Genomic DNA, 11,847 nt, shown 5'->3' on the forward strand with positions numbered 1-11,847 from the left:
TTCTCTGAGACTGTGGTAAAGGATGGGAAACCAGGAATCAGACGACCTGGTTTGTGATGTTAGTGACCTTTGACCCACTCGAAGTCTCTCATGAACACCCTCTGTAAGGATGTCACTCCACAAACTACACATCATTTACGTTTGTGATTTTCCTCATTCAACATCCAGTCATTAACAGAAGCTTGTGTTTCTAAAGCAACATACAAATAATGCACGTTGAAAGTGTTGCAGAAAATCCAGGGTCAGACCAAGATTTCAGTCAGAGTCAAGGAACGGTGTTTATTTACCAGGCAAACTGCAACATCATCACATCTCAACAAACAGATAATAACTTGCAAAGGACAATATCTTAACATATTTCTGATATCTTATTTCTGACATTGACATGCTCACCAACGTCATGATTATAACAAAGACTGTGCCTCATAACTATGCAGCACCGCCCACATGTAAACAAAGCCTACTGCTGAATGCATGGCTGTTTCTAAGTGGTGGACATTATGTACCTTATTATCTACATAATGTCTGTTACTATCTATGATGTATTCAGCTAGCAGCCTTCTTCCTTGCAGCTCATTTGTAAAATGTGGATCTATATAGCAGCAATTACCCATCTCTCTAGGCTGGGATGTACTATTACTGACTCTCTGGGCATGTTTTCTATTAGTCCTTCAGAGGGGTGCTATTATATGGATGGATGTGGAGGGGGGAGGAAGGGGGAGGCAGGAGAGGGGGAGTTGGAGGACACACACACTGGAGGGGGGAGAGAGTAGGGGGGGGTAGGGGGGAAGGGAATGGAGGGTGGGGGAGAGTAGGGGGAGAGAGAGTGTAAGGAGAGTGTGGGGGGGAGGGGGGGGTTGTAGGGAGAAGGCGAATGGGTGGGGAGAGAGAGACAGCTGTTGGGGGAGGGAGGAAGGGGAGGAGGGAGGGAGGGGGGGGGGAGGGAGGGAGAATAAGAGAAGAAAAGTGGTAGGAGGAAGACGGAGATGGGGTAAAGAGGAGCCGAGATGGTGTGGACGTGTTTGAAAAGCAGGAGTGGAAAAAGCAAGCTGTTTAGACGGAGGAATGTGCTGATGGTGGAGCTTGTAAGTGCCCATATATTACTGTTTGTGTACTAGGGCCTCTCTTCCTTGCTGCCGGGATCTCTCCAAGACAGGACTGCATCCATCTGCAAGCGTTCACTTCAGACGCCAGAGGCACACTCAGGGCAATTAAGGGATTAGAGGCTGGAGCTGGGGGTAGATGGAGGGGGCAAGCCCCCCCTGCTTGGGGTTGAGGGGTGGGGAGAGGGCTGTACTGGGCAGGAAGGGGGCAATCCTGTGGTCTCTGAGTGGCAGCCAAATATCCTCTCTCTACCAGTGAGAGAGCATGTAGCCGAGATTAGTTCAAGAATCGAAAACAGAGAAAAGGGGGTTGTGGTTGGGGGTGGGTGAAGTAAGTGGACATACACTTACCTTTGTATAGAAATAATCGCAATTAAAATAAATCTAATTAAAGTCACGTTACTCGACACGGAGAGAATTGCGAACATTACAATTCCCTGATATTACCGATAGAGGGCGGTATTGTGCTTGTCATTACACGAATCACCGGTAACAAAGGTTGCTCCAGACACCCACCCACCCCAAACATTTAATAACTAATGTATTTAATTTGTCTATAATAACATATAGACAAAACATGAATAATATATATACATCTCTAATTACGTTTTATTAGTCATTTATGTTTTGCCCCTTTGAGAGTTGAATTGCAAACAGTTGCATCTATGTATTTGTTTGCTGCAGGCCTGGTATGCAAAACAAAAAGGGTAGGGTACGGTGACAAACATTTATTTTCATATTAAATTAACCGACAGTGAGATTTACTCGGCCGATGTTTCTATAAATATGTTCCCCTGTAGATTTATAGCCCAAATCTTACATATTTAATCCTTGATTGGAAGAATTGCAACACCGCTTCTGGCTAATCTGAAGAAAAGTGAATTTTAATTGGGATATTAAGATCGTATCTTGGACCCGAGCGAGCTCATGGGGGATTTAAAGGTCACACAGGCACATATGGTGAGACCATTTGGTTCACAGAGTCGTTCTGGCTCCCTGTGGATTGAACACATTGATATTGAACAACCAGTTCGCGTTCCTTGACTTTCAAAGGCCAGACATTTTGAAACACCTATTGCCTATTCGCTTTAGACCACAGAGAGAACACAATTGAGGATGCACCTGTGTTGCTCTTATTACAGTATAGTGTATGAAACATATGCTACTGTTACATTACTATTAATGTAAACATAATTTATAAATAAATAAAATAAATAAACAGTAATATGTAAATTACGGTAATCTGTTGTATTTAAGTATTTAAAATGTACTTTGTAGTTGGACAATATAAATGATCTACGCGGTTTATGAGTGGGTCCCGTGTTGGAATACCGAGTCTCTCAATGGAAAACCCCATTGTTAGAGCGGGCAGAGTGGCGCATACCATTATACTGCCGTCCCTGAGAGCGGAACGTCGTTCATCCTCCCTGCACAGTCTGGTCAGCGCAGCAGCGATGAGGAACAACACACTAAAATAAAATAAAAAGTGACTGAAGTTTGGCTGTAGGAGGATTCTGGACTTCATTTTTTTACATTCCTCTAATGTAAAAGAAAACTTTGCCAAAGTGGAAGTAGGCTACTGATTTGATTACTGATGAATTCCGCTGAAATATCTGCGTTTGGATTTGGAAAGCATACTTGGATCGGAGAGTACAATATCATAAGTAATGTAAAGTGGAGAATCTCGTGGAAACCCAGGATGTGACCGTCCGATTCGACGAGAGCTATATCAGAAAATTTATTTGTTTTGTAAAAGACTTCAATTGAATATCGTGGAGTTTCCGAGGACTCGGCTTGCCTGATCCGCGAGCGGCTGTGGTCGAGGAGTCTAGTGGAAGACTTCAGACTATAGTGCGGAGGGAAGAACGTTTTTCTAAAAGTCTTATTTAGACGTAGTAGACCACAATTACTCTGTGGATTATAAAATTAGTTTATATCCTGCTTCACTGGAAAGATGTCTGCACGATTTATGGGAATTTACCTTCTACTCGGATTTCTTCACATTTGTTCAGGTAAAGAGCGTTCAGCTGTTTTGTGGTCCGCTGTTTCTGTGTATAGATAAAAATGTATTATTTCAGGCAGGAAACTTTTTGCCAAGTAGGCTGTGCTATTAGGCCACGGGTCAGAGCTTGGGCTCCTGTGTGTTTGTGCGTCTTGACACGGGTGGAGTACGTTCACAAGTATCTATTGACTTATAAACTTAATCACGGGGCTATTTCTTTCATTCTCTCTTTCTCTGTTCGTGCTCAATAAGCAGATCCGCGCGCTGTCCCTTGACCCTGCCGCTTGCTTGACTCGCTGACTTGAGTGCCGCCGCTGTTATCAAGGCGTCATTAAGAGAGTATAAATCTCATATTCAGAGATAAGGGACAAGTCTTCGTTCGATCGCATTTTACTGCTCTCACCAACGTGCCAGTTTAATCACTGTCAGGCCAACCTTTAACACTGATAGCGTTTGTGCTTGTTTTGTGTGTGTTTTGTGCGTGTGCGTGCGTGCGTGTGTGTGTGTGTGCTAACTGCTTTGTGATAAGATAATGCTCTGCTCCGTCCAGGTGGGTTAGGGTTAGGAGACACGGGTTGTCTATACTGTATGTTGTACATTTTTATTTTAAATGTTATTTTTAGGCTGTATTTTGTATGTTGTTATCTCTGCAGCTATAACCGAACCATTCACCCCCGGGATAAATAACCTGTACTGTACTGTACTCTACTGTACTGCACTGTACTCTACCCCAGTTTACTCTACTCGGGTCTCTGGATATGGACTAATAACAGTCAATCCTATATAATCGCATCTGCTATGACTGGGAATCAGACAAACACACTTTATATAAACACTGGTGTGTTTCTCCCTGTGTGTGTGTGTGTGTGTGTGTGTGTGTGTGTGTGTGTGTGTGTGAGAGAGAGAGAGAGAGAGAGAGAGAGAGAGAGAGAGAGATAGAGAGACAGAGAGAGAGAGAGAGAGAGAGAGAGAGAGAGATATCCACCCTGTCTGGGCTGAGCATGATGGTGTGCCTGAGAGGACACTGTCAGTGTGTTAGCAGCACTCCATGATCAGCTGACCTGTGTGGAGGGATGACACTAATGTGTTCAGGAAGCTCTGAGGATGACAGAAGAGATATACACTCCAATGAACCTTTGAACCCTGTGTGTGTGTCCTTCTGTGTGTGTGTGTGTGTGTGTGTGTTAACGTGTGTGTGACACCGGTGTCCTTATCACCACAGACTACATGGACTGGAGGTAATTGGCCAGTGATAGCTTTCAGGTCTGCATACCTTTCTCTCACAGCCCCTGTTTACCAAACAGATCGTTTTCAGGTGGTGCACTTGGTGGATTTGCCCTCCTTACTTGGAGAGGTATTTGAAACATGCAGCCTCGTCCAGGCTATCCCTCTCCTCAGCACAATAGCACATGAACACACACACACACACACAGTAGCACATGAACACACACACACACACACACACACACACACACACACACACACACACACACTCACACAGTAGCACATGAACACACACAGTTGCTCCAGTTGCAGCACAGTGGTCCAGCACAGGTGTGAATCTTCATGGTGTCACGGTAACAGACTGGTGGTAGATTAGTATCCTTGTTGTCCCAGTCTTACTGTACTAATCTCCTCTCCTCCACTCCTGCTGGTTCTGCTGGGGGAGAGGAAGCGAGGGGAGGGGAGGGGGAGAGGAAGAGGAAGAGAGTGGGAGAGGAGGAGGAGGAGGAGAGGTTGGAGCAGGGTGGGGTCTGTCATTAGTCTGCAGCAGATCTGAAGTGGTTTTGGAGGAGGGGGGGGGGGGAGGCTAGGCGGTGACACCTGGCCTTCTGGGAAGCTGAGTACAGGTCAAAGGTCAGATGTACCTGCTGGCCGTCCTCAGCCGACGCCAGAGCGCCATGATACTGGCAGCCATACGGCTCGCAGGAAGCCAGCTAATGCGTCCTGATTGGAGGGGCTGACCTGCCGTGTCACATCCTGTGTGTTAGACGCTGACAGTGACGAGGACAGCTGGCTAACGAGGAGACCGCCGTCACAGCTCATGAGGCTGATGGGACGGGCCGGGCTCCCAGGACGCTGCCTTTGATACCCCTCCCGCCCCCTCGCCCCCCCCTTCCGCCCCCTCGCCTCCCCTCCTGCCCCCTCGCCTCCCTCACCCCTCTCCCATTCTCCCTTCCCACTCCCTTATTCACCTGTCCCCCCCCCTTCCTCCTCATGACGGGCCTGTCATCTTCTCTCTGTTCTTCCTCGGAGAAGAAGGAGCTAATGAGGAGGAGTCGTCCCTGGACGGTCTGGAGACTGGAATCTTCCTCCTCCTCCTCCTCCTCCTCTACCTCCTCCTCCTCTTCTCCCTCCTCCCCCTCCTCCTCTCGGTCTCTTTTATCTTCTGAATAAAAACCACCGCCGCCATGTGATGGAGACTGAGGCAGACAGGGAGGGAGAGAGAGTTGGGGAGAGAAGAGTATGCAGAACCCCCCCTCTCTCTGTGCTGTGCTGTCAGAGTCATCTCAGTGGACCTCACGGCTGCTGGCTTCTTCATTCACGCTGGCAGAGGCCGACTCCAATCGTTCTGTTTGTTTTGAAAGGAAGCGACGCAGTAGAAGCTAATTGTAGCATTCAGTTGGTCGTCTGTTCTCTTTCTCTCTCTCTTTTCCCCCACCTCTCTCTGCAACCCCTCCTTCTCTCTCTCTTTTTCTTTCTTTCTTTCTTTCTTTCTCCATCCCTTTCTCTCTCTCTCTCTCTCTCTCTCTCTCTCTCTCTCTCTCTCTCTCTCTCTCTCCCTCTCTCTCTCTCTCTCTCTCTCTCTCTCTCTCTCCCTCTCTCTCTCTCTCTCTCTCTCTCTCTCTCTCTCTCTCTCTCTCTCTCTCTCTCTCCCTCTCTCCCCCCTCTCCCCCACCTCCTTCTCTTTATTTCATTCTCCGTCTCCCTCTTTCTCTTCTGCCGGCAGCATTTTTGGCACAGCTCAAATCCAACCGCATCATAATGATTTTTTAAAAGCAATTTGTCTCCCTCTCTTTCTCGTTTCGTTTCGTTTAAACAGTGTTTTGTGATTCGTAGTGTGCTGGCAGTGTTTTTCTTAAGAGTTGAACTGGAGGTGACAGAATGGAAACATTACCTTCTTACCTTTCTGTGTTCTCACGTTACCTGTCATAATACACACTCTCTCATACTGTGAAGCGCACACACACACACACACACACACACACACACACACACACCAAAGGTACAGCTTGAAATCCGTTCAAACACACATACACACTCCTGGTGTGTTTGAATCTGATACACTTACTAATTGAGACACACTCAAGGACAGCTCCATTCACGTAAAACATACAGGACATTTCAGACAATGAAAACCAGTGGATGATTTAATTTTCATTTCAACATGTTCAAACTTGCATCAAAGAAAACGTTTTGTGATTCCCTTCAAGGTTTTTCCACTTCTCCTGGTTATATACTTATAAGTCCAGAATGACTTGTTTTATCTCTTATAGTCTCTGAAAAACACCCTCTTCACTTCATAGACACATTGTTCGCAAGCCCTCCTATGTGTGTGCGAGTCTGAGTCTGAATGTGTGTGTTGTGTATTTTTGTGTATGTGTGTGCATGTGTGTCTGTGTGTGAATGTATAATTGTGTGTGTCTGGATGTGTGTCTCTTGTCTGTGTGTCTGTGTGTGTGTGTTGGTGAGAGAGAGGAGAGAGAGCGCTGCGGAAAGCTGTGATTCCTGATTGCTCTCCTTGTTTATGTGTTGGTTTCCTGCCATGTTAAGACAGCAGAGAGGACACGTGTGGCTGTAACTTGAACACACACACCTTAACAAGTGCCTGGAGGTCTATAGCTCAGAGATCAACACACTTCAGCACCCAGCCACACACACACACACACAAACACACACACACACACTGGTCCATGTCAGGGATGATATATGCTCTGTCTAACTAACAGACTAGCAACAAGAATGTGTGTGAGGCTGAATGAGTTTTCCTGGCCCAGGGCAACGCCCCCACCCTTCTCCCTGTCTATAATTCTCTCCCACCACCCTCTCTTCCTCCTCCCCGCCCCCTCCAGCCTCTCCCCTAGCCTCCCCCCCAGCTTTTCTCCCTCCCTCAGCCACTTCCAGAGCCTCTAGTGTCTGCTCTGCCCCTCCAGGGACCTGAGCTGAGCTCGTCTCTAAAGAACACTGTCAGGTGACCCCAGACGGAGGAAGGGGCCCCCCCAGGCGTTCCAGCCTCCTCCCCTTGGGTCTCTGGGTCTCTGGGTCTCTGGGTCCCTGGGTCCCTGGGTCCTTGGGTCCCTGGGTCCTTGGGTCCCTGGGTCCCTGGGTCCCTGGGTCCCTGGGTCCCTGGGTCCCTGGGTCCTTGGGTCCCTGGGTCCCTGGGTTCCTGGGTCCCTGGGTCCTTGGGTCTCTAGGTCCCTGGGTCCCTGGGTCCCTGGGTCCTTGGGTCCCTGGGTCCCTGGGTTCCTGGGTCCCTGGGTCCTTGGGTCCCTGGGTCCCTGGGTCCCTGGGTCCCTGGATCCTTGGGTCCTTGGGTCCTTGGATCCTTGGGTTCCTGGGTCCTTGGGTCCTTGGGTCCTTGGGTCCTTGGGTCCCTGGGTCCCTGGGTCCCTGGGTCCTTGGGTTCCTGGGTCCCTGGGCACAGCCCCCGGCCTCCAGGATGGAGGCAGCTGAATGGACTGTGGTCGTGTCTGAGCTCTGCTCTCTCTCTAACTGGCCTTCCTGTTCTGAGGTCTGGGTCTCTGGCCTCCACCGTATGTGTGTGTGTGTGTGTGTGTGTGTGTGTATATATGTGTGTATATGTGTGTGTGTGTGAAGGCATCAGGCCCACAGATGGTCTCCCTCCAGACCAGTGTTTCTCTGACCGAATGCACTGATGGTATTACAGAACCCAGAAGTGCCCAGAGAATAAATCTGACCTAGATTGAAATATTTAATTTAATAACCATCCAGTTCTCCTCTCTCTGGTGTCATCGCCTGCTGAGGACCCCCGAGGCACGGTGTCACATCTCTGTCTACCACACACACACACACACACACACACACACACACACACACCAGTAAAATTGGACCATCACGAAGCAAAGGAAAAAATGACTGTTTGAAAAGAAAGTAGTGATGGAGGTGGTGATTGGCAGGCCAGAGGTGGAGTGGTATGTCTTTTAGCCGGGTTTCTACTCACACAGCCTGATGAAGATGGTCATTGATCTGCCGACAGATCAATTCCTTTCCCAGCAGGTCTTGGAGTGATCTCACTTTCACAGTTGGAAACACTCATGCACAGAGTCACGGTATTATTCTCAGATGAATACACACACACACACACACACCCACAGACACATACACACACACCCACACACAGTGATTAGCTTGGCTCTTTGACTAATTGAGCCCAGGATTAAAGCTAATCAGAATGTGTGCTGTGTTTCTCTGGTGAGGAGGGAGAGATGAGAGAGAGACTGTACCCTCTCCCCCCACCCCTCCCTCAATCCTCCCCCTCCTCCTCCCCCACCCTCTCTCCTGCTGTCATTAGTGACTGGATAGATGCACAGTTCAAAGCTTTCCAGGGGAGATACAGTTCTAATGAACAGCTATCTCACCAACATCCATCTATCCTTAAACAGACCAAAACGACCTTAATTTGCCTTAAATGAGGGCTGTGTTATGAGCCCTTTGCTGTACTGCTCTGGGCTGGACTCCAGAGATAAGCATGGGTAATGACTCAAGCTGAGGACTCCAATAGTTCTGATAATTGTTTGGGATTGAAGACACCCCCTCTCTCTCCCCCCCCCCCCCCCCCGCCCCATACCCTGTCCCACGGTGCTAATGGTGGAACCGTTCAAGAATACAATCTGAACTCTCTTATCTCGATGGAGAGGAGGGAGGGGTGAAAGGAAGGGAAGGAGGGAGGGAGGGAGGTGGGGAGTCAGTTGAGTTGTGTGGAGAATCTGCTGAGATCAACATTTTGATTACTAGCAGGGGCTTTCCATCGTCTTCAGGATTCTTGAGGATAACATTCTCTCCTCTCGACCCTCCCCACCCCCCCCTCCAGCCACTAACCCTTCATCCAGCCCCCCAGCCTCTCCTCCACGTCCCTGGGCTGCAGAGCTGGGAGGACTGGGAGGACTGGGAGGACTGGGAGGACTGGGAGGACTGGGAGGACTGGGAGGACTGGGAGGACTGGGAGGACTGGAGGACTGGGAGGACTGGAGGACTGGGAGGACTGGGAGGACTGGGAGGACTGGAGGACTGGGAGGACTGGAGGACTGGGAGGACTGGGAGGACTGGGAGGACTGGGAGGACTCTCCAGACAAGCTAGCGCCCAGGGGGCTAACCTTACTAGCGCAGGGGGAGGACAGGCTTATCTGTGGCTTAATGAAGCACGAGTTGACCTTGTAATGAAGCCAGGGCTGGCAGAGAGTGTTCCCAGCACTGCAGACCGCCGCTAACGAAGTTGTGGAATGAAGAGGGGATTTAATTAGCGGACGAGGACGGGGCGGCGAGGGAGATGGTTACTAGACCACGTGGGGGTTATTGAGTTAGCGTTTTCTCTGTGTGTGTTTGTGTGTGAGTTTGCGTGTGTGTGCTTGCGTGTGTGTGTAATAGGGATGCGTCAATCTATCGGTCGACCATCGGTATCGGCTGATATTTAACTTGTTGACTGGCCGATCAGTAAAGTAGGGTGACCACATGTTCTCATTTACCCGGACATCTCCTCTTTTTGAGACCTAAAAAATGCGTCCGACTGGGATTCCAAAATCGTCAAATCTAATTTTTCCTGGTTGAATATTTGTGTTTCTCTGGCTCTTTCACAAACCACCATCCACCTTCTTGCGCGAGCTCTGACTGTAGAGAGAACTGTCATTGGTCGACCGCCTTCTCAGTGCTCCTAAAAGCACGATAAATACTCTCCAAATACGATCATTTTGAGCCTTTGGTACGATACTTTGCCATTTCCAATCAGGCAACTCTGCCAGCCCCAATATGTCCATCAAAAGGAGGGTGAACCCTCAACTGCCATGAAACCTTGGTATGAGTGCATCCCTGGTGTGCGTGGGCTGTACAGGTAGTCGGTGTACCAGGGTGAGAGGCAGTTTGAGGTCAGGATCAGGCATGTCTGTTGGGATTGTGCAGCTTTTGCCTCTGAAAGACACAGATACAAAAGCCATTAAGATTCCTCATTCAGACTGGAGAATGTCAGACATGAGTGGATTTCCACTTCCTGTGCCGTGGGAACATGCCAGGGGCGGGGCCGGGAGAACTGTTGGACCATGCCAGGGGCGGGGCCGGGAGGACTGTTGGACCATGCCAGGGGCGGGGCCGGGAGGACTGTTGGACCATGCCAGGGGCGGGGCCGGGAGGACTGTTGGACCATGCCAGGGGCGGGGCCGGGAGGACTGTTGGACCATGCCAGGGGCGGGGCCGGGAGGACTGTTGGACCATGCCAGGGGCGGGGCCGGGAGGACTGTTGGACCATGCCAGGGGCGGGGCCGGGAGGACTGTTGGACCTGCACAGGGGCGGGGCCGGGAGGACTGTTGGACCATGCCAGGGGCGGGGCCGGGAGGACTGTGGGACCATGCCAGGGGCGGGGCCGGGAGGACTGTTGGACCATGCCAGGGGCGGGGCCGGGAGGACTGTTGGACCATGCCAGGGGCGGGGCCGGGAGGACTGTTGGACCATGCCAGGGGCGGGGCCGGGAGGACTGTTGGACCATGCCAGGGGCGGGGCCGGGAGGACTGTTGGACCATGCCAGGGGCGGGGCCGGGAGGACTGTTGGACCATGCCAGGGGCGGGGCCGGGAGGACTGTTGGACCATGCCAGGGGCAGGACAGTGGATGAGAGGACTGTCGTTTCTCTTCCTTGTTTCTTTCTGGGGGTTTTTCTGAACAGTCTTGTCTTCTCTCTCTCTCGCTGGTATCTCTCTGTCTATGGTATTTCTCTCTGTCTCGTTTCCTCTCTCTCTCTCTCCCTCTCTCTCTCTCTCTCTCCCTCTCTCTCTCTCTCTCTCTCTCTCTCTCTCTCTCTCTCTCTCTGTCTCAGCTCTACCTCTCTCTACCGACGCTCCACATGTGAGTTACGACTGCAGCATGTGGCTGGGTGCCAGTCTTCCAAACTCAAACTGCTACTTCAAGCTGAATCCGATGCCTTTGTGACCGGCTGAAATTGAAACCTTACCTCATCGGAAGAAATCGCTCTGGGGCAATGAGGGAAGAGAGTGCTGGGAGGAGAGGAGGGGGTGAAGGGGTGTAATCTAGGGGGCTGGGGCTAGGGGGCTGGGGCTAGGGGGCTGGGGCTAGGGGGCTGGGGCTAGGGGGGCTGGGGCTAGGGGGGCTGGGGGAGGGGGGCTGGGGGAGGGGGGCTGGAGGAAGCAGTTTTGGTGGTGGGGGGAGGTTGAGTGGCCTTCTCTCTGACATTTGTGTTCCCTGGTGGTTGTGTGTGGAAATAATGAAGTCATGAGAGATATAGGCCGCGTGGCACAGCCGGGCGTACGAGCATGCTGATAAAAGAACACCAGATAGTCATTAATCTCTCTGACATTTGCTCCCATACACACACACACACACCATTCTCAGCCCTGCACACCTTCAGCTCACCTCGGTAGCGCATACACACACACACACAATACAGCTCCCCTTATGCCTTCCTCCACTGCTGGTGACGACAACAGCGTGTGGAGGCATGGCATTGCACCTGGCTGACAGACAGTGGTGTGTGTGTTATCTAGAGGAGGAATACAGAGC

At 50.6% G+C, this 11,847-nt stretch overlaps 1 protein-coding gene across 1 annotated transcript in view; it reads left to right on the plus strand.

Moving 5' to 3' along the window:
* The first annotated feature begins 2,677 nt into the window (after positions 1-2,677).
* Positions 2,678-11,847, plus strand: part of LOC146287753 (roundabout homolog 1-like) — an 83,549-nt gene continuing 74,379 nt past the window's right edge. The window contains exon 1 of the mRNA XM_084698000.1: positions 2,678-3,115. Coding sequence (XP_084554126.1) covers positions 3,058-3,115 — 58 coding nt within the window. The 5' untranslated portion in view covers positions 2,678-3,057. The remainder of the gene's footprint in view (positions 3,116-11,847) is intronic.

Source organism: Hypomesus nipponensis, chromosome 5, assembly GCF_054491055.1.
Source record: "Hypomesus nipponensis isolate SF chromosome 5, ASM5449105v1, whole genome shotgun sequence".
Taxonomy (NCBI): domain Eukaryota; kingdom Metazoa; phylum Chordata; class Actinopteri; order Osmeriformes; family Osmeridae; genus Hypomesus; species Hypomesus nipponensis.